Genomic DNA, 23,681 nt, shown 5'->3' with positions numbered 1-23,681 from the left:
AGTTATGGCCTCCCCACCCGTTTGTCAACTCCCCAGTGCTGATTGTCTTTTATCAAGGAACATGTGTGCCAAGTTTGGTGGAGATCGGTCAAGGCGTTCTGGAGTTATGGTGGAACATACTTACTTTACTTTACTTTAGTGGCAACGGTCCGTTACCGATCCTGCGCCGAACGAATTATAGTCCTCCAGTACCGTCGGTCCTGGGCTGCCGTTCTCCAATCCCCACGAACACCAGCTGAACGTGCATCGTCTTCGACAGCACACACCCACCGGGTGTGGGGTCTGCCTCGGAGTCTACGGCCTCTTCCTGGTTCTCTGCTGAAAATAGTTTTGGCTACTCTTTCATCGGGCATTCTGGCCACGTGTCCAGCCCACCGCAGCCTGCCACATTGCACTACCGTCACTATATCAGCATATTTGTATACTTGGTACAGCTCGTGATTCATGCGTCTGCGCCACACTCCATTTTGCCACCAAGTATAGATCGCAGAATTTTACGCTCAAAAACCCCAAGCACTCGCCGATCAGCTTCCTTTAGCGTCCATGATTCGTGTCCGTAAAGGGCCACCGGGAGGATTAGTGTTCTGTAGAGCGCCAGTTTTGTGCGAATTTGCAAACTACGGGACTTCAGCTGGCTACGTAATCCGTAGAAAGCCCGATTCGCGGCTGCAACTCGTCGTTTCACTTCGCGGCTTACATCGTTGTCACATGTCACGAGTGTACCAAGGTATATAAATTCCTCCACTACTTCATATCGTTCCCCATCTAACTCCACCTCGGCACCAACACCACTTGAGCTCCCACGTTCCCTACCAGAAACCATGTACTTCGTTTTGGCGGTATTAATGGTAAGTCCCAATCTCGCAGCTTCCCTTTTAAAGGGCCTAAAGGCCTCTTCTACTGCTCTACGGTTGATTCCGATGCTTTCGACGTCATCCGCAAAACCAAGAAGCATGTGAGATTTCGTGATGATAGTTCCATTCCTTTCCACGTTTGCTCTTCGTAATGCACCTTCCAAGGCAATGTTGAATAGCAGGTTAGAGAGTGCGTCCCCTTGCTTCAGTCCATCCAACGTCACGAAAGCAGCTGAGGTCTCACCCGCTATTCTAACGCATGATTTGGATCCATCCAGCGTCGCACGAATCAGCGTAACTAGTTTCGTCGGAAAACCATGTTCTAGCATTATCTGCCACAGCTCATTTCGTTTAACTGAATCGTACGCCGCTTTAAAGTCCACAAACAGATGGTGTGTCTGCAAGTTGTACTCCCGGAACTTGTCTAGCAACTGGCGCAGGGTAAACATCTGATCCGTCGTGGAGCGACCCTCACGAAAACCAGCTTGGTACTCGCCGACGAAGGACTCCGCTAACGGTCTCAGTCTGCAGAACAGGATACGGGAAAGCACCTTGTAGGCAGAATTGAGCAATGTAATTCCTCGATAGTTTTTACACTCCATTCGATGTCCCTTTTTGAAGATTGGGCAAATGAGGCCATCCAACCACTCCTCCGGCATTTGTTCTTCCTCCCAGATCCTGACAATGATCCGGTGGATTGCTTCGTACAGCCGCTCGCTCCCCGCTTTTAGAAGTTCAGCCGGGATACCGTCCTTCCCAGCAGCCTTACCGTTTTTCAGCTCACTGATTGCCTTCTTAACCTCCTCCTGTGTTGGTGGCTCCACAGCTTGACCATCGCTTACAATTTCTATCCTGTCCCTGCTGATCTCCTCATTTACCTCTCCATTCAATAGTGTCTGGAAGTGCTCCTTCCACCTGGCTGCTACCGCCGTTTTATCGGTAAGCAGGTTGCCAGCACTATCATTGCACATCACAGGCATGGCAAAATTCCTGCTTCTCACCGTTTTATAGAAACTCCGTGTGTCGTTGCTGGCGTATCGCTCCTCTGCGCCGGCAAGCACGTGCTCCTCGAACTCGCGTTTCTTTAGACGATGGATTCTTTTTTCCGCAGCTCTAGTCTCTCTGTATCTCTCTCTGTTTTGACGCGTTGCCGCAGTGAGCATGCGACTCCTGGCTTGGTTCTTTTCGTCTGTCACTCTCTGGCATTCGGCATCGAACCAGCTGTTACGCTGTCTTCCACGCGTCGTGCCTACCACCTCTCTCGCTGTTGTTTGGATGGCACCATGGATGTTCCTCCACAGCCCATTTATATCTTCTTCTTCTACCTGCTGTTCTGCGATTCGCTGGTGAAGCTTCCTGGCGTACTCCACTGCAACGCCGTCTGCCGTTAACCGCTGGATGTTGAAACGCAGCGTCCTTTCAGTGCGAGCTTTCGCCGTGTTCGACAGCCTTGCGCGTTCTTACTCACTACGAGATAGTGGCCAGAGTCGATATTTGGTCCACGAAAAGACCGTACATCGATAACATCCGAAAAGTGTCGACCGTCAATCAAGACATGATCGATCTGAGAGCTAGAGTCTCCATTTGGATGCCTCCAGCTTTGTTTCCGAATATTCAAACGTGGAAAGTAGGTGCTACAGATGGCCATCCCTCTGGCCGCGGCAAAATTTATGAGCCTCAGACCGTTATCATTGGTCGACAGATGCAGGCTATGTCTTCCAATAACTGGACGGAAGAATTCCTCCCTCCCGATCTGCGCGTTTGCATCTCCGATGATGATTTTCACGTCGTGTTTTGGGCACTCTCCATAGGTCCTCTCAAGCTTGTCGTAAAACTCGTCTTTAGCATCATCGGATTTATCATTTGTCGGTGCGTATAAGTTGAATAGGCTATAGTTGAAGAATTTGCCCTTAATCCTCAACACGCATATACGGGCATCTACGGGCCTCCACCGGATAACTCGTTGCTTTTGTTTTCCCAACACTACGAAACCGACTCCATGTTCAGCTTTCTTACCGCCACTGTAGTAGATGTGGTACTTAAAAGAAGTGCCTGCAATAGGGTCTACTGCACGGAACTCCCTTTCTCCGGAATTTGGCCACCGAACTTCCTGAATAGCAGCGATCTCCACTCCGAGTTGATGCAGCTCTCGAGCAAGCAAGCCAGCCCGTGCCGGTTCATGGAGAGTTCGGATATTCCAGGTACCAAGTTTCCAATCGTTATCCCTTAATCGTTTCCTTGTCCCTTGCCGTGTCCTATACCGATTGTTCCGTCCTGAATTTCTTTGTTCGTTGTTCGTGATAATTGAGTTTTCGGTATACTACCTCACCGGGGTCGCGATACCTACATCCCGCTGATGGGTCTGCCATCTTAGGTATAGCTTGCGGGATACAGCATTTCATATTCAGCCGCCCGTTACGAGACAGACGCTGTGTGAGCCGCCCCTCACCTGGAGAACAGGCGCTCTAGTTCGCACCTCCTAGCTTAGCTGCTTCAGTAAGTACGTGAAGCATTTCCGGGTAAGGCCATCGACCGTCATCATTTGACTTAGATCTGCGTGGAGGTGCCAGGTGGGAGCTTGAGAGAGCCAGAGCTATGTTTGACGCTCCTTCCAGGTAACTCTCTCCATTTCATGTTTGTATGGTGGAACATACAAACATACAAACAACTTGATCAGATTCTGGCAACTCTGCGGTTTCTCTGTTTACCCGTGCATCGTAGCTCCATTTTAAGTGATTTTTGATATTATTATAACCATCTAAAATTCCGTCCACGCTTTGAATCCCGTTTTAAGGAAGCATCTACACCGATTAAAGCTGATAATTTACTTTTGGATCCCAGGTAGGTTCAGCAAAAACGGAACCAAAATTTCTATCAGCTAGAGTTGTGGTTGATTAAAAGGCATATAGCTCCTCCGCCTTCCCACCTCCTCGATCATTCCGGCTCCCGCTTGGTTTGCATCCCCGCTAAATCACCTCTCAACCAAATCTACGCCGCCGGTTATAAAAATTCTACATATTGCTGCATGACAAAATTTGTACCTGCGATTGTTATCGACCACAATAAATAAAGTCACACTGCTGCTGTTCTACCTTCAACGCCGAACAAATCCGGATCAACCCTCAGCACATTTACGCTTCGCATCTGCATTGTATCATCGCACTCATTGTTTGCCGTTCATTCATACGCAGATCGCCCATCGCCACGACAGTCGATCATCACTAGCAGCACCTACAGAGACTATAGATTACAGAGGCGCCGAGACACTCAAAATCCGCTAAATTTTAAACGAAAGCGGAGAGTTACCTTTATTTATGATGGTACTATCCGTTTTGTTTCAAAAATTAGCGGATTTTGAGTATCTCGGCGCCTCTGTAATCTATAGTCTCTGTAGTAGCAGCGCAGCACACACCTTACGTTGTTTACATCCAAACAGACGATCATCAGCAGCAAGTCACAAAAAAGTAACATTTGAGCTTCTTAAGGTACCGCCAGAGTGCAAGCGACATGCGACGTGACGCGACAGTAGGACGTCGCTACTCTGCCCGATCATGTCTGTAATTTGCGAAAGTTGTGCAAACAATATCGAAAGTGGTCAAAAGTCTCTACGATGTGGAGGTTTTTGCTCCGCTTTATTTTGCACTAAATGCTGCGGGTTGAAAGACGAATTATTTCCTGCTGTCGTCAAAAAATCTAATCTCTTTTGGATGTGCAATACGTGCAAAAACATTATGGAAAAAGCTCGTTTCCGCAACGCGCTTGTTTCAGTAGAAACAACGAATTCACGGCTGATCGCTGAACTGAAGGACCAAATACGCAACGATATTTTGCACGATATCAAAGAAGAGATTCGTACCAATTTTAAAACCCTTATCGGTTCGGTTCCTAAGACTCCTCTCACACTTTCTCCCAACCCGACATTCTTTTATTTTACCAAAAGACGAAGAGACTGGGATGACAACACTGACGATTCGGCAAATAGACCTTCTAAACTTGCCCGCGGCACGGATACACACTCTTCCTCTACTATTTCGGAGATGATCAATGACGCTGATGATAAATTCTGGATTTACCTACCAGGCATTTCGCCTGATGCTCCTGATGCAAGTGTGGTAGACTTGGTTACTTAAAGGCTCGGATCCAATAGCATTACGGTTGAAAACCTGATTCCTCGCGGTAGAGATCCAAGATCGCTTAACTTCGTCTCATTCAAGGTGGGTATGCCGAAGGCCTTGAAAGATAAGGCTATGAATTCTGGTACATGGCCAGTCAGGATAGTGTTTCGCGCGTTCGAGGATAAGCCAACCAACAGACGAATTTTTTGGAAACCCACTGCAGCACCAGTCGACCTTGTGATAACGAACACGGCTCCTCAAGAGAATCCATTAGCCAAAATAAACCAGCTCCACCCGCAACCCACAACGAAATATGCAGTTCAACACGAACAATTCCACTTACTATCTACTATCAGAATGTCCGAGGGCTGAGGACAAAAACGAATGATTTCTCTCTCGCGCTTACATGATCGAACTATGATGTCATTGTTTTCACGGTAACATGGCTTCGTAATGTCGTTTCATCGACTGAACTATCTTCTGACTACAACTTCGTTAGATGTGATCGAAATAGCTCAACTAGTACCTCACAGCGTGGCGGTGGTGTACTAATTGCATCTAAGAATAACCTCAAAAGTCGACTAGTACCTCTTCCAGCAGATCAACGATTAGAGTAGATTGCGGTTTTGAATAGAGTTGCCGAAACAGTGTGTACATATGCTGCGTGTATATCAAGCCGGGCTCTGACCCTTCTATCTACCAAGAACATTGTGACTGTGTTCAAAAGCTTGATGATTCCGTTAGAGGCACAGATTTAGTAGTATTGCTGGGCGATTACAATTTACCAAACCTTATTTGGAACTACGACTCTGAATTAAATAGCTACCTACCAAATAATGTGTCTTCTGAGCAGGAAACAATTTTGACCGCCACACCCTTGAGCAATGGACTCATGCAATTTTTCAACTTTCCTAACCAGCTCGGCAGACTACTCGATTTAGCATTCGTAAACAATGTGTACCTATTGCTCTGAAATTATTTTACCTTCTTCCCCGCCCTCAAGAATTGACGCACATCATAAACCGTTTATTTTAATATTGCCCGTTTCTTTGGTAACAAAACGCGCTGCTCACTTTTTTGATAACTTGAAATCGTCGCAGAAAGAATCTGCTTGGCTGTATGTATGTTATAAGTATATATTATGCTTGTCTAGCACGTAGGCTATTGATTTACTTGTAAAAATAAACGATATTTGCCCCCACGACGATTCTGGCGACGGTTTCACCCGCGACGGTTCTAATTCATCGTGTACGAAAGGGTGGGAAATTGACAATATTTGACGTTTGGAATTCCAATAGAGAAGAACTTGCTGAAGTGTGGTGCTACGATTTTTTTCACTGTGACTACAATGCTATCAACAACGCCATTTTGCGTATCAACTGGAGCATCCTACTCGCGCAGTGTGATACTGATGATGCAGTTCTACGTTTCTATGACGCAATTTCGCAGGTAATCGTCAGCGGGGTGGTGTGGCTGTCAAGTCACATACATTGTCCATGTCCCACTCATCGGTTTTGGTACCTTTGGTACTGGGTTGATTCGGTTTAAAACAACTGAAACTAATTAGAAAGCAGTTAAACACAGCCTTTTAGTTATAAATTAACTATTATTAGCTGTTATTTTCGATACGCTGGCTGGTTCCAAATTGTCGCCATCCATAGATGTTTAGTCCGCAAAATTTTGACAATTTCACACCCCTGGTAATCGTTGAGCACGTTCCAGTGAAAAGAAAACGTAAAACGTCACACAATCGTCAGCCGTGGTGGAATGCTGGACTAAACAATGCTCGTAATCGCTTAAGAAGAGCTCGTAAACGTTATTTTAAACACAGATCTGATGAGAGCAAACAGCTTCTCCGTCAACTCGAACAACAATATACAGCACAACGTGATGCAGCTTACCGTGAATATATTCATAGAATTGAATCTAATGTGAAGCGTGGCCCGTCGTCTTTCTGGAATTTCACCAAAATCCGTAGAAAGTGCGGCGGAGTTCCAAATACCGTTTTTTATAGGGACGAATCAGCGAGTAACGCAGAAGACTCCTCAAACCTATTTGCAGATTTCTTTCAAACTGGTTTCTGCAACGATCTTGCGACAAACTAACGTGAAGCAATCCGAAATATAGAAATGTTTGACTTGTTCCTTCCTCCAATGAGGCTATCGATAAGCGATGTATCATCGACTCTCTCTGCAGTAGACACCACCAAAGGACCGGGTCCTGATGGACTACCACCGCTATTTTTAAAACAATGTGCTGCAACATTTGCTCTTCCTCTTAAAATGATTCTAAACAGCTCCCTCACCACTGCACTGGTGTCTTCCTCTGTGCTTGGAAGCATGCCTCAATTACTCCTATTTACAAATCTGGCAACTTCAACAACGTCGAAAACTATAGAGGAATCTCGGTTTTAAATATCATAGCAAAAGTTTTTGAGAAAATAGTTCATCACTCGCTCAATGCAGCGGTTCGCAACGTAATCACCGATTATTACATGGGTTTGTAAAAATCGCCCCACCGTCTCTAACCTCATGTGCTTCGTAACTAACGTGATAAAGCGCATAGAAAAACGTCAACAGGTAGATGCAATCTACATCGATTTCGCTAAGGCTTTCGATAAGGTGCCACACGTGCTAGCAATCGAGAAAATGAAGCGAATAGGCCTATCAGATTGGATATGTAACTGGTTGCACACTTACTTGACTGGCCGGACTGCTTCCGTGAGTGTTCAAGGAATTAAATCCTGTTGCTTTCCTATTCCATCCGAAGTCCCCAAGGCAGTATTCTAGGACCATTAATTTTCGTGCTTTTTGTGAATGATGTTTGTAATTGCATCGAATCGAAGAAATTGTTTTTTGCGGATGACCTAAAAATCTTTAGAACCATTACATCCTCTCTCGATGGAGATGCTTTCCAACGCGACATAAACAACCTGCTGCATTGGGGCCTTGTAAATGGTATGGAAGTGAACATGTCGAAATGCAACATTATTTCCTTCTACCTTCCCAAGTAACAACGGTAGCTGAATTGCAAGAGCAATGGCTGTTTACGGGTTGGTTTAAGGTGATCAAAGCTGCATAAAGTAAGCACTTAAACGGTGTTTAAATAAGCGATGTTTAAGCTACTTTAAGTTTTTCAAACCAGTTCTCTCCCAAAAGCTCATAAACAAGCTTAATAGCGGATTTTTCTGCTAAACAATCTGCTTCTCAACAGCCATAAACATCAAACCGTTTTACGGCTGCTTAAAGGTGTTAAAATGTAGAGTGAAAGCTTTCATTAGGCTCACAGCTTTCAAACTACTTTAGGGCTGCTTAGAGGTGTTAAAGTGGCTTTACAAACTTCTACCAAGTTTTTTTTCGGCTCACAGCACATTTACTGTCAGATCATAGAATTTCGCAATTCGGCTGACAGCAAAAGCTTATCCGTTATCGACATTATCGACTGCTTCACGCTAGGCCGGCTAGGCTTCAGGTGTAAAGATATCATTGGCGGAACTAGCGCTCATTTCTAGGGGGGGCTATAGCCCCAGATTTTTTTTTCGACCATTTTGTTGGTCGGCCAAATCAATTTTTCTAGGGGGGGCTAAATCTCTCCTAGGCTAGCCCCCCCCTAGTTCCGCCAATGAAAGATATTCTCACTGTCTGTTCTGCAGATGCAAATGGGGTGGATCATACGGTGAGTGCTTATGGATCAAAAGATGGCGGGTTCAATTCCCGGAAAAAAAGACATGCATTTTTAATTAGCTAGCTTACTTATACGAATTAAAGTTATTCGAAATTAATTCGAAACATGTTTTACAGCAAAATAAAAAAAGGCCGCGTTTCATTTTTTAAATTTAAAGATAGATTTTTTTTGGCTGCATAAAGGTTAATGAAGCGTTGATTAAGCGACTGGAAAAGCAGATTGCAAAACTATTTCTCGTTCTAAAAATAGAATTGACAGCATAGCGCAAATTGGCTATTTAAAAGCGCAAAAAAGTTTCTATTAAGCTTAATTGCAGCTTCGAAAGCAGCTATTAATTAGCCTGAAGCTTGATAAAATCACCAGATTTAGATATTTAAGAGCTGAAAAAAGGTTTTTATTTCTAAACCTAAACCATAGATCAGCCACAGGTTGAATAAAATCAGCTATAAAAGCGTTTGATCAGCCTGAAATTGTTACTTGGGTTGTCAGGTTCATGCGGCAGCGTATGCTTCTTAATCCAAGCGTCTTGTGAAGAGCAACGTAGGCTCGATATCCCGCTTGAATACGTCACTGGATCTCCTTATTTGTGTCCCCGGCCACCAACGATCCACATACCCGAACTCATCTACTACCTTCGGTTCGTCGCCTTCAATGATTACTGTCATTCATGTATTTGGTCTTCGACGCGTTTATTTTAAGCCCAATCCTCGTAGCCTCGGCTTTCAGTCTAGCGCTCTGCTGTGACAAATTTTCTAGCTTTAATACCAAAGTCATCTGCGGGGCCAAGAAACTAGCTACCTTAACTGAAAATCATACCTCTCGTTTCGGTATCTGCTCGTCGGATCACCCCAAGAGCGATGTGGCAAATCATGTAGGATAAGTTGTCAGCAGCACCGTCGCCGCGTCTTGAAGAAACTCGATTCTATGGACTCTAACAGCCTCTCCCAGCCGAGATACGAACATATAACGTACCTCAATGCCAACAGGGAGGCAAAATTTTAAGATTTTTCTTCTATTATTTCAATTTGCATCAGTTGCTTTTATGTTAACTCGAAGAGAACCTATCAATTCATGGGAAATCTTCCGTGCAACTGCATGATACCTGCTTTCCCATTTGAAATCACCGGAATGGATTACGCTGGTCTCATTACCAACAAGCTAGGACGCTATAAGCCGAGCACATAGAGGGATACATCGCCTTGTTCGTCTGCCTTACAACCAAAAACATCCACGTCGATCCAATTTAAACCAAAATAGCTTTTAACCCTCCTTTTAAACGGTGGAAAAAGTTTCATAAGTTTTTCACCGAGTGGTATTAGTATAGACGAGTGAATTCTGTAAGGTTTTAGCACGCCTAAAAATCCAAGTTGACGCGAGTAACGAAAGGTTAACTGAAAATAATTCCGGATTTCCTGAATAAACTCTCCTTTCGGTTAGGCTATGTCAGATTTTTTCTTGTAAATCCAGCCCCCCACATCCCAAAGGGAAATTCAGTCGGAAAGTTCAAATGAATAATAACACAACTTACTAAAAATTTCAGTTCTTATGACATTTTGCGAAATACATATTGAACCTGTTTCAGTGATTTTTAAGCCGCAACAATAATCTGAAGATGATTCTGATTTTGGAAGTTCTCAGAGTTCTTCGAGAATTCTCTAAGAAATTATAGTCCGGATGAAGATACCGAAGAACAATTGTACCATTTTTACGGAACATCATCGGAGCTTGGATTAATTCCGGAATCAGCTGAATAGGACAGCACTGGAGAAATTATAACTGATTTCTTGCGGAATTGGAGAACACAGTTCAAAATACTGCAGCAAGTTTACTAGAAAGTGTAATGAAATCTGAAATTGATAAGAACGGATTTATGTTAACAGTATAGATGGCTCAACCACGTTGAATCAATTTTGATTCATTCGACAGCACTGTCTTAGCCAAACAAAATTTGGAACACTTATATATATATGGGACTTTTATAGAACTAGTTAATATCTACAATTTTGCTGAATAAAGCTGCTGTACTTCTTGTATTTACAATGCTATACGGCTGATAGCGATTAGCAAAATGAACATTCATCCCATGTAGTGATGTCCGTTAATCGTTCGATTAATTCAACTAATCGAATAACACATGGATTATTCGAATAATTTTTAATCGAATACTGCCAGCACGAGTAGTTGAATTAATCGAATAGTTCACTGAGTACGAATAATGCCCGAATAATGCTCGTTAATCATTCATAATCGTTCGATTAATCGAATTAATTAAAGAAATATTCGAATATTTAAATCGAACACCACTGAAACGAAGAGTTGAATTAATCGATTAGTGCAGACAACGCTCATCGATTAATCGGTAATCGAATAATTGAAAATTTCGGACATCACTAATCCCATGAGCATCACAGACGTTCCGTTCCGTTACGTTGCTATTTATTGACGTATACTGACGGTCAATGTATTTAGCTTTACTTGCGTCGATCAGCGACATCTGATAGACAATTTTAACTTCTGGATGGAGGGGAATTTAGCAACTGATATATTTATTTAGCGAAAGGTTTGAAAACGTGGAAAACATAGAAAAGATAGAAAAAGACATTCGCTATTCTCTATATGACGGCGCCGACGGCGCCGCTGGGGAGACACCTACATTAGTTTCGAGTTTGCGTGAAGCAGAATAGCGATTTGTTAAAGAGTGCAAAGCGTGCAAAGGGTAGAGAATACTGTGCACAAATGTTCATATACTTTCATACGGCAGTTCCATGAGAGTACAAGAGATTGATTTGTGCTAGCAATAACAAAAACTAAAAATAAAATTAGCGGGAAAGGACATTCTGAATTCTGACAGCTCTCGTGTTATTTTCGGTGGTAACTTTATTGTATCATTCAAACTGTGTTCCTTGAAACTGCTCAGTAAATATTGATAGTCAAATTAAATAACATGATCTAAATAAGCACCAAACACCGAAAGCACTTGTTTCGATCGTTTTGTTAGGCTCCGTATAGATTTGTTCGTTTGCAAATATTTCAAAACAGATCTGCTGTAAACATGGCAAATTTGAAACCACTACAATGTCTCAATTTAGGTAAGCACGCTTTCATGTTTTATGGTTTCTATGTACCTACTCGACTCACAAATTTTTGTTTTCAACAGATGCGAACCAGCAGAAAAATTTTATGAAATTCTTCAAAACATTGCCGGATGTATGTATTACTTGCAATTGAAATATCTTGATAAAATGCATGCATTGCTTATTCTTATACTAAGTTATGCCAGTAATGGGACAATTTTTGCCGTTTTTTTTATCTGCTATTCTAGTCATTGAACTAAGATAAATGAAAAAAAAAACCCGATTTAACCTTCTGCGGCTGAGGTGGTAGTCTGACAGACACCAGAAATCAGAAAAATGCAACAGATGCGTCAAGCGTTGTATTTTGATTTTTAAGTTTGCAGCGTCTTCCCGACACATATCTGCGATCTAATTATACATCCAATAGGTTGTTAAAGATATGTACAGAATTCTAAATTAATTAAGTTCTGAATTTCCTTAATCAAGATTAGGAATTATTAAGTTAAGTTTCAGTGTCCAGTAGACTACCACGTCAGCATAATCGTTAAGATTAGGGAACCTCAACCGCAGAAGGTTAAATTTAGCTCTAGAGAGATTGGTGCGGGGAAGTTTTACGTTGTTTTTATTGTCTCGCATATGAAAATCATTTCGTTAATTATATGTGGTCAAATCAAGGTGGTGTCATTTGGCAGATACTGGCGCCCTTGTTTACATAACAGACGACAGAATCCAACAAAGATTCAGTTGTTTAAAAAGCAAGTTTGTTGTTTAAACAGCAATATGACTAACTTAAAAAAAGCTATTATGCCTGTAAAATGTTAAACACACGTTCTGCATTCGATATAAACGAAAAAGGCAGTCAGTTAGTCAAAATTATATTATCTGGTTGACTTTTCGTAGAACATAAGTCACACGCGACACATTTTGTGGAGTTACTCAACCGTCAGGAAATCATGGCTGAGCTTATTTTGTTTTTGCCGATATGCTGCTCGTTCCTTTCGCACTCGACTCGACATTCGATAATGGCTGAGGTGATTAGTTGAATCGAGTTGCTCGACATGCATTGGCGGAACCCGGGGGTTAAGGCCCAAACAGAATACTGCGTCAACGCGTCCGTCGGCGTCATTCTGACAGTTTTCCCATGGGTTTACTGTCAAATTGACGCTGACGGATGCGTTAACGCAGCATTCTGTTTGGGCCTTTAAGCTCCCCTGGAAAAAGCTGGCTTATTAAATTTAAGAGAAAGATAACTTAACATAATAAAAACCTGAGAGTAATTTTTATATGCATAACAGTTTAATTTTAGTATGCCGACGAAATAAAATGGTCGAAAAAATGCCGGGGCCTATAGACCCCCCCCCCCCCCCCTGGAAATGAGCGCTAACTCCTCCAATGTCGAAACAACTTACATAATAGGGCTCTACGTTTGCAAATCATGCCAATATATATTTTTAGGAAAATGTTTATTTAAAACACATTTGTGTTTAGTAGTAGAAGAAAAACTTTCGGTTATAGAGAAATAGTCCATACAGTTTGTACCAAAAAAGTATTGGGACAGTTATTAATTGAAATAATTGTAGTTTCTTGCTTAACTACTACAATGGTGGACCATTTACGTTTTTGATTACAGATTTCTATCCGTTTGGCATAAAATTAACTAATTTCTCAAATGTTTCGGTATGAATTGCTGACCATTTTTGTACAAGAGATCTTTTCAAGTCATTTTTATTAGGAATCAACCTATAAATTATCATAGTACATAATACGTATCGTTCTTACCACATGTTATAAGAACGATATGTTTATGTCCTATGCTAAGACATGAAATATATTCGTTTCATTTTAAATAAGTTACAAGATAAAGAAACCGGCAATTTTATACTTAAAGCATAATGTTCCAGGCACCTGAAGCCGACTTGTTTTTGTGGTGCCACAATCGCAGAAAATTCGAAAAATGTTTAATTCTTAATGAGTACAGTTCAGAACTCATGCTAAAGAAAGGCTGCATGGTTGATGACTTCAGAAAAAGTATGCGTCCGTACATTATTGTATAAATAAAGTTTTGATTTTGGAATTAAGTATTTACTAGAAAGTATAACAAATAGAAACTTGCTGTCTTCAGCAGCAAAACTCTTCGTAATGAAATACTGTACTTACTTACTTTAATTTAGTGGCAACAATCCGTTACCGATTCTGCGAATTATGGTTCTCCAGTACCGTCGGTCCTGGGCTGCCGTTCTCCAATCCCCACGAACACCAGCTAAACGTGCATCGTCTTCGACAGCACACACCCACCGTGTGCGGGGTCTGCCTCGGAGTCTACGGCCTCTTTCTGGTTCTCTGCTGAAAATAGTTTTGGCTACTCTTCCGTCGGGCATTCTGGTCACGTGTCCAGCCCACCGCAGCCTGCTACATTACACTACCTTCACTATATCATCATATTTGTATACTTGGTACATGTGAAATAGCGTAAATGCACCTAATTCTGCACACCCCAGGTTTCAGTCAAACATCCCAAATTCCTGCAAATTTTTATCTTAACACATCTCGGAAAATATGTGGAACGGGTGTGAAAAATTTGTAACGTCCGAAGTTTTTTTATTTTTCTGGAAAATAGTACATATTTCGAATTAGACAAATATTTGCTGGTAGCGATAGTCGCACGAAATGTTTTTTGAGTTTGCCTCGTCCATGAATCGCACTTTTGCCCCACCAGGCGCTTGACGGGGTTTGATCAAATTATGGAAAAGCGAAATATATTTTGTAAATTCTTCTCATCGCATTTTCAAAATTGATATGTGAGTGATGAAAACGCTGCTGCAATTTTTCAACAAGTACTAACCACCTGTTGATATCGTATTTGCCAATAACGAAATATTACATCAAAACCGCTCTAAAATAACGTTCACACATAACTCAGCAACTATGCCCTGTAAAGAACACATGTTAACGATAGATTCAAGCTGTCAAAGTAGCCACCCATCTATGCCAATGTAGTAAATTTACTCGGAATCTGCACTGATAAATCATTGAATCGCAGTTTAGTCCCCCTTAATCTATTGATTTCTGCCAGTAGAAGATATGATTACGACTCAAATGAAAAATATACAGTGATACAAACTCGAATTCATACACCAACATGCAGATTTCATCTTTCTACATTTGAAAGTTTAACAGAAGTTTTGGGGACATGTTATTTAACCTTCTGCGACAGAGGTGCCCTAATCGATTATGCTGACGTGGTAGTCTGATAGACGTGTTTGTTAAAAATTTGACGGTTTCTAACTTTTTTTGTCGAAATATTTCCAAAAGTTTAGAATGGGATTGATGTCTGAAGATTGAGGTGAGTTTCAATAACTTTTGAGCAGTTGTCCCCATTTAGTTGGCACTTGGCTTCAAATTTTGCTTTAAAATGTCCAAATGGACATTTTGATCCATTATGCCATCAATGAAGTCTAAACTCCCAACACCTTATTATTAACATTTGACACTATCAGGAATGGTCCGATCACTTTGACTTATTTTTGATTCATTTGACAGTACCGTCTCAGCCGAGCAAAATTTGACAAAGTCACATGCAGGACATTTGTAGAAAGAATTATTATTTACAATTTTGCTGTATAATTTGTAGTTAAGCGTGTAGGGCGCTGTATCTCTGCATATTAGCGTTGATAGGAGGAAATGCTTACCAACTTAGGGACTATATTGGCTTCTTTCATTATGCCTGATTTTTGTTTTCAGATATACATAATAAATTCAAATTTGTCACGAGGTTTTCGAGTCACTTTAAATCTACCATGTGCATAATATTTTTAAATATAAATTATCAAATTATGGTTGATTGTGTAGTACCGTTACAATTATATTAAATTTATAAAAAAATGTGATGAAGATCACATTCGTCACATCGTGGTACTGGCTTTACAAGAAAATTTTCGAATATCTAGGTTAGTCTCATACTTACATCTCAAGCCTCTTTATACACTTTTTTACGATTTTCGAATTATCGTGGGTTCTTATTGTTGGCAGCACTTACGCTACGTGATGCGCGAATACACCCTTTTCGTAAGGGACAATATGAAAGTAATTTTTTTCTCTACATTGCAAATGTATATCTTGATTAATAGACACGTTATCTGTTTTACTCCGATGTAATAAATACGTTTCCGCGGATTTCTCAAGTGTTTTCGTATTATCGATGATTCCCTCCTGTTCGCTAACACTTATAACAATTTTGGAGTTAACACGGTTTTTTATGACCATTCTTGAATTAACGCGGTTTGCTTACATCATCGAATTGACGCGGTTTTTTCCGCGATTTTTGAATTTAAGCGGTTTTTCGACGACTTTGAATCAACACGGTCTATTTTGTGACGATTTTTGAATTAACGTGGTTTGTTTTTACAACATATTTGGTATTACGGTTTTTTTTGTATATATTATACTGCCGCTATTCGCATAACCGTCATATTTTCTATGGAGTTGCCTATATAAATGGGACTGTTATGCGAATAGCGGCAGTATAGGACAAGAGTGAACAGAATCGTCAAGCTATGGGAAATGAATGATGCGCGGTAGAAAGGTTACAATAGTAATGCGCATATAAAAAATCAAGAAAGCAACGGTCAGAAGTCAGACGCGGACAAAAAAGGATACGACTGGATACGATGACTATGACAGTTCACCGACAAAAATCTCGAGCTTAACTAAGGCAAATTTAGTCCTCTTGGTTCGAGGAACGGCGTTCAATTGACCCGCTATGGTTAGTTCGGCTGGCTTAGTTTGTATGGTTAACTCGCGAGTCGGGCCGGGAACCAATTAGCAATACACTGCAGCCCTTCAACTCGCTAAAAAAATAAAGTTTTGCCGTATAATTTGTAGTTATGGAGCTACAATGCTAGTCCCGTGCAAGCACCATATTCAAAACAGTGCCTAATTCTGAACAGTTGCAAATTTTTCTTAAATATTGACAGAACTCTAGCTATTTAAACCATTTTAATAATATGAAATTATCAGATGTAGTAAATAAATTGTTTAAATAGCTAGAATTTTGTCAATATTTATCAAAAATTTGCAACTGTTCGGAATTAGGCACTGTGTTGAATATGGTGCTTGCACGGTACCTCTTTATTAACTAAGTGAACGTTCATTCATTCAGGTACTAGTATTGTACCTCCGTAACTACAAAAGATACAGTAAAACATCATTCAGCAAAATTGTAGATAATAACTAGTTCTACAAATATCCCATACATAAACTTGTCAAATCCCTGGACACTATGATTTTACCTAAATAGCAAGTTCTGTTAAACTTTCCAATATAGAAAGACGAGATCTGCATGTTGGTGTATGAATTCGAGTTTGTGTCACTATAATGGTAAAACAAACGTTCAGCATTAGATGATTTTTTTTTTATTTTTCTTAATATAATGTGTCAATTAAAGCCATAAATAACAATTACAATGGAAAACAACAAACATAATTAAACCAGTTCCATGTTATCACTAAATATTTTTAATTTAACCGAACCAACGTTGGAGCCATTTCTTTTTAGGTTTATTGGAAGTCGGTGTCGATGTTGTAATTTCGTAGACCTGAAAAAAACGTACTATTATTGTAGGGTTTGCTTAACGTGATGCATCATTTACATTTGTTGATATTTCATCTTTGCTTTCATTTGTCAGTTGTGTTATTCGGTTCGCCTGACTTGGGAAGACCTGTGCCAACGGAGAATTTTTCGGTTCAGATTGTTGTAGCTCGCTCCATTCGTTACCTACATCAACGTAAGATTGTTGTATGTCTTCAGTTTGCGCGTCTTCGAACTGTTCCAAATCTTCATAATGCTGCATATCTGTGGAGTCTAGAATATCATTATTTCCGTTACGATGTGATTACGATTTATTTGATTGAGTGGTGGCAAAATGTTCATAGTTGGCAAATCAATGAATTTGTAAACATAAACGCAGTTAATTGGTTTAGAATTGGTTTGTTAGTGGAATACGCCGGGAAGCTCGACAATAAATCGCTGATCAGCAGGAAGATCCGTAAAGGCTGTGAAAGAGGTGGTAGACACAAAGAGTGAGATAGCGGAATAGCTTGTTTGGTGCAGAATACCAAAAAGTGACTACGACTGCAGTACCGCTCCGCTAATCCGACAAATTTATAGCCGGATTAGCGAATTTTGACTCGATAATCCGACAGTCAAACTGACGTCAGCGTGAGTTTGAAATGTGGTTTTGTTTACATCCATACGTAAACAACTCCGAAAATTTTTGAAAATATTTTTCGTAAGTACGCAATAACTATGTTTTATACTCAGTAATGCTCAATTTCGTCAACAAAATACTTGGAAATTCTTAGTTAGTGCCGAAATAATTGCAAGCACATCAGTCTATTGAGAATAGCAATGAAAATATTTTGGCCATAGCAAACGTGAACGTAGTTAGAAGCAACACTATGTACCATTTCCATTTAGTTAGAAAGAGTGCCATTCTGACGCCAAAAGAAGGTAGTGTTCGATTGAAAGAAGTCAAGTTCAATGATTTTTAATTCGGAATTTTCCGGATTAGCGAGATCCGGACTATTGAGTCGTCGGATTGTTGGGTGTCGGATTAGCGGGGGGATACTGTATATGCCATTCGTCAACACAGAAAGAGACAGGACGGCTAGAGTTGAAGAAAAAGACTCAATCATATAGACCAAATCATCATACCGTCAACTGACAGATACTGGCGCCCTTGTTTACATTTTGGAAAATTTTCCTTTTCGTTTATAGCGAATGTAGCGTGTGTTTTACCATTTTACAGGCATAATGGCTTTTTAAATTTAGTCCTAATGCTGTTTAAACTCGGTTTAAACAACAAACAACAAACAAACAAGCCGACTAAACAGCTGAAACTTTTTTGGACTCTGCGCTCTGTTTGTAAACAACGGCGCCAGTATCTGCCAGATGACGTCACCTTGATTTGGTCTATTGCGGAGTTTCCACCTATTTAGAGTCCCACGCGAAAATTATTAGCGTGGTTATTTTCTGCGTTTACCACACATGTTTGCAATTTAGCAATTTGAACCATCAGTTTTTCGTTATTGCCTCCCCACTGCACTCCTCCTTGCTTGACAAGCATAGTTTCAGTGTATTTAGTAAGTACAGGATCGTTATTATTAAAAGACGGATTTGCGTAGGACTCGTAAAATTGCTGCAAGGTACAATATGAGCACGAAAAACATATTGTCGCTGACGCAAGACGTAGTTTCGATTTCAGAAACGATTTGCCAATTCGCTAAAAAAGCTAAGCTACATTCAGGTGCTAGATTCCGCATTTAGAACTCGACCTTCAGTTTTTTTTACAGATTTGGTAGCTAGTTGTTAGAAAACTATTGGCTCCTACAGCCTCTCCTAGTCGAGTTTCGAGCATGCGACGACTGCCTTGTTAAACTAGCGTTGTATCTCGAGGCCAACTGGGAGTTGCCAAAACGCTATGATAAGTACAAATCGATTTCTTGTACTCTAATAAAACTGCCATATGGAACAAGCGGTGTAATGAAACAACGCACCGGATCAATCTAAAAATCTGGAAGGATGAACAAATGTTGGAAGAATGTACATAGGGGATTTTTTCGAAAAAAAAGGTTCTTTATCTCAATATTTCTTAAGCACCACACCATTAGAATCCTTATTAAAGCATCTGCTGCTGCTTGGCAGTATTTGGTGATATAGAGATAAAGGGCTTTTTTGTGAAATTGTGGGAGGACTTGAGTCGTCACTTTCGCTAATATTATACATACCCTCAATTTGCAGTGTTTCCTGGTTAAATTCATTTATTTCTGAAAAATTTGAATAACGTGTAACCTATAAAGTAATTAAATGTTTTATTTATTCAAGTTCAACATATAAAATATGATTTACTATACCTGTTGTGACGCGCGAGCGTCTGTCGAGATATCGTGCATTTGTGGAGGAAACTCTGCTAAAGGTGCAAAATAGTTTGCATTTGGCAATCGTCTAGTTGTCGTCGGTATGTCTGCTAGTATGGCATTGTAGGGCAAATTCTGTTTTCCTACAAACGTTGGTTGTGGCGTAGAAGAATGTGGCGAAAGAGAACTGAGAGTCGGCTGATTGTAGTAAGTTGCAGCATTGTAGGGTAAATTCTGTTTTCCTACAAACGTTGGTTGTGGCGTAGAAGAATATGGTGAAAGAGAACTGGGAGTCGGCTGGTTGTAGGAAGTTGCAGCATTTGTATTAGATGGTTCTACTGACAACGATGGTTTTTTATTTATTGAATAGACACCAATTCCGGGCTCAGATTCGATAACTTCTTCCGATACAAAATCTGGACCATCGGAGGATGGTTGATCACCTCGAAGAACATCGTCGATCGTATCATAAGACAGTTTTGCATGCTCCACGTTACTAGTCATTCCCATAAAATGTGTTTCTTCTTGTGCAGTTTCGTTTAGATTTTTCAAGTGTTCTGCTAATTCTTGGCGAATTCTATTATTAGCGTCGGTATAATTGATGGTCTGGGTCTTATGGGGAAGCATTGACATGACATTACTAACTGTTGTGGCCTCCGTGGTGGTTGTGGTAGAAGTACTGGACGATAAAATAGCTAAATCTGGTAATGTTTGTGTATTTTTTGTGGTTCTTTGCCGAACCAACGACATAACATTCGCACGCTTCACAGCAGAATCAGTTTTGTTTTCGATTAATTGCATGTCATAGATAGGTTGCTGTTCGTAAGTGTTAGCATAATAATTTTCACCTAATGTTTTTCCATTGGCTGGTGTCGTGGTAATTTTCGGTTCAATTTCAACAAATTTTTCAGCAGGGTCATTTCTACGTAATACCGGCTTAAGATGATCATTTTCCTGGAAATCTCGTTCATTGTTTCCTGAATATTCCTTATCAAAGTAAACTGAAGACACTTGATGATTCTCCGTTCTTGATTGTGCTGCATTCGTTAATTGCTGAATAGATTGTTCGTGATTGTTATCTTGTTCAGCATGTTTGATCAAATAGTACTCGAATTGCCCCGAAATGGGGTTGTATATCTTGACCATATCAGAAGGTACACTATATGTCTCCATATAAGCGGTCGGCGGAACTTGTTCATGTAGATTTACGTACTCGCCCGGATGATTTTCTTGGATAAATGCCGTTTGATATTCAAGCTGCTCCTGATCATGCCCAAAATTCTGAGAAAAGACCTGGTGTTGCTGTTGATTCATTCCATGATTCTCATTAGCATATATCTTATTCAGTTCATTTGCTGCTTGATGAACGAAAAAGTACGGATTCGTTACATCGTTTTCCGTCAGAGTACCTAGCTGTATGTTTTGAATCACCTGTTGAGATATTTCTTTAGCTCGATGTTGTAGTTGAATGTTAAAGAAGTTATTCCAAGTATAGCCATTCGGTAGATCAAAAAATGAATATGTTACTGTAATGTGAATGTTTATAAATATTTACAATATTTAAAAAAATGCTTGATGACATTCATAATTTTAATTGTAAATGGTCATGATAGATGGATAAGGATAATCTTAACAAAAAGCGTAAAAGCTGATTGAATAACGTTAATTCAATAAAAGTATATATGTCTTACACGGCTGACGGGTGGCTTTGGAGGAACTGTGTGGTTGAATCATTTGGTTGTACTGCTGACGTAACATTTCTGCAAAAGCATTAATTTCATTTGTATCCTGTTGTGACCATGCAGCAGCCATCATCTGATCCTGTGGGTTGTCCACTGGGCTGTAATGTTATATTTTTTACTACTGCTGGATAGTATTTGCAATGGTGAACAATACATACCTTGAAAGTTGACCATTAAATGCTTCAGTTTTATGTCCATCGTGAAATTGTTGAAACTCGTGAATTTTATTTTGTAATTTCCCAGCAAGCCCCAATACACTGGCGCATAGTACCAAGATGCCTACCAAACCTACTCGATTGATCATGATTACTTTCACTAGTGCCAGATGCGCAATATTCCGCAGGCCGTCACAGACTGATGTTTCTCTCATGAATTTACCATGGAAATAATTGTAGCAATAAGCAGGTCATCGAGTTATCTCGAACTTTGTTATTGATAATACAGCTTCATTTTATGTTCGTATTGAAAAACCGACATGACGAATCCAAACAAGGCGGTATTTTTCTTAGTCATTCAGTTAAAACTAGTTATTCTTAAAAATGATTTTTATAACAATAGTCTTTCCCATGATTTATCTAGATTCACCATGGGTTTTCCAAGAGTCGAAGGAAACGCGATCGCGGATAAGATACAACACTTAAAAGTTTTACAAAACAAAACAATGTTTTGTAAAAGTCATAAGTGTTGTGTCTTGTCCGCGATCGTATTGTGGTGCTCTTACGTTAGCACAAAAGTTTAGTTAAGTCGACGGAAACGATAGAAAAAACAAAATAAAACATAGGTTTTTATAGTATTCTAAGGCGAGACAAGACGTGAAGCGGAAAATTAGATGAGCATCACTGAAGCAACACTTGTAGGTCCGTCCATCGTTCCGTTTAATCAAATTGATAGACACACAGATTGAACCAAGTTATTATAAGAGCCAATTATAACCGAATTTGAACCCAAGTTTTCTCTCAGGGCCCCTGATTCGCCGATATTGCGTAACCCTAGAATCTTTATAAGTGTTACTTCAATGACCGACCCATCCTATAATTTTCCGTTGTTTACCCTTCACGTCTTGTCTTGCTCTGGAAATACTATAAACACATATGTTTCATGGTTTTCTTCTGTAATTTCCTTCGAGTCTTGAAAAGACAATCGTTATAAAACTGTCTGACTTCATTAATAAGTCAAAACAAAAAAAAAAAACATAAGGATGACCTACTCATAAAAACGAGTTAATGAATCTATTTATGTTTTCTGTAGTTTTTTATATGCAGAGCGCTCCAAAGCGCTCCATATAAATATGCAGACTTAAGAGTTCTTTTGAAAAAAAAAAAAAAGATTCTTAAATAAATTTTAGCAACTTACAACTTAGCAAAACATAATAGTAATCCACTGGGTGCTACCATTATATTGACAATGAAATGCTTATCGAAGAACTGCTAAACCTATCGACCGCTTCACACTCGCTTGTAATCAAGTTCTCGTACTAATCGCTACACATGTAAGATTTCGTTGTGTAGCTCCTACGAAAATTTCGTTGAACTTGCACATGTCAGCCCGGCGAAGTTGTTCTATTCTTTCACGATCTCTGTCGGACTGTTTCCTTCCCAAGATCGTCATTAACTCGCTCCTCGTTCGTCGAAATTGTGCCTCGTAAACATTGCTCAGATAGTTTTTCAATCACTTTTTGACGTAGGACTACGTCTTACTTTAATGGGCTGGAAATAGTGTATGCTGTGAAAGCAAAAATGACGTGATACGAAGAAATGATATATTTTGAACGACAATAACTCAGTCAGTTCTGTATGGATTTTGTTGGTTTGCATACCAATCGATTCAAAAAACTTGTGTCTTTTCTGTGGTTTTTAAAAAAGATGCTGGCAGTTCAACATAAAGTTGAACAACTTTAGTGAATTTACATGAGCTCCCAGCGAATCATGTTTGAGTGTTTTCGGGTAGGAAATTCATGAAATCCATTGCATTTACCAGGTAGATGTGAGAGTGAAATCCATCGTTTGTATAACCTTTCAGCACAGAACAGAAGTGGAAGTAGAAATCCATACACGTACATGCTACTTTCTACAGACACTAGCGAACCTAGCGGTAGCGAGTCACTTTTTTCCACGAAAACACACGAACGTGGAAAAAAGTGACTCGCTACCGCCAGGTTCGCTAGTATCTGTAGAAAGTAGCATGTACGTGTTTGGATTTCTACTTCCAATTCTGTTCTGTGCTGCACCCCAAGAATGTAGTAAAAGTATATTTACAAACAACAGTAGCAGCTCTGCGTGGTCCTACTTCAATAGGCGGT

At 40.2% G+C, this 23,681-nt stretch overlaps 2 protein-coding genes across 3 annotated transcripts in view; one reads left to right on the top strand and one right to left on the bottom strand.

Annotated features, from left to right (window-relative positions):
- Positions 1-11,616: 11,616 nt before the first annotated feature.
- Positions 11,617-23,681, top strand: part of LOC128740185 (DNA mismatch repair protein spellchecker 1) — a 46,157-nt gene continuing 34,092 nt past the window's right edge. Inside the window, exons 1-2 of the mRNA XM_053835713.1 lie at positions 11,617-11,742; positions 11,811-11,860. Coding sequence (XP_053691688.1) covers positions 11,706-11,742; positions 11,811-11,860 — 87 coding nt within the window. The 5' untranslated portion in view covers positions 11,617-11,705. The remainder of the gene's footprint in view (positions 11,743-11,810; positions 11,861-23,681) is intronic.
- On the bottom strand, positions 17,127-22,934 carry LOC128742427 (uncharacterized). 2 transcript variants are annotated; one of them, XM_053838786.1, is made up of 7 exons: positions 22,736-22,934; positions 21,541-21,747; positions 21,332-21,480; positions 19,638-21,166; positions 19,512-19,575; positions 17,375-17,586; positions 17,127-17,320 (listed from the first exon to the last, which is right to left on the bottom strand). In XM_053838786.1, exons 1-7 carry the CDS (start codon positions 22,774-22,776, stop codon positions 17,246-17,248), a joined length of 2,277 nt encoding a protein of 758 aa, XP_053694761.1. In that variant the 5' UTR covers positions 22,777-22,934; the 3' UTR covers positions 17,127-17,245. The 2 variants fall into 2 exon arrangements, with proteins under 2 accessions (XP_053694761.1, XP_053694762.1); XM_053838787.1 differs by having other exon boundaries at positions 21,541-21,914; positions 22,736-22,790.

Source organism: Sabethes cyaneus, chromosome 3 (genome assembly GCF_943734655.1).
Source record: "Sabethes cyaneus chromosome 3, idSabCyanKW18_F2, whole genome shotgun sequence".
NCBI lineage: Eukaryota > Metazoa > Arthropoda > Insecta > Diptera > Culicidae > Sabethes > Sabethes cyaneus.
This window is presented reverse-complemented; position numbering and strand designations above follow the sequence as displayed.

Excerpts from the sequence above, each read along its gene's own strand:
- LOC128742427 (XM_053838786.1), bottom strand. The coding sequence starts at position 22,776 with ATGGTAGCACCCAGTGGATTACTATTATGTTTTGCTAAGTT. Across the intron at positions 21,167-21,331 it reads CAAAGCCACCCGTCAGCCGT|TAACATATTCATTTTTTGAT; the intron begins GTAAGACATATA and ends TTCACATTACAG. Across the intron at positions 17,321-17,374 it reads AAGATGAAATATCAACAAAT|GTCTACGAAATTACAACATC; the intron begins GTAAATGATGCA and ends CGTTTTTTTCAG.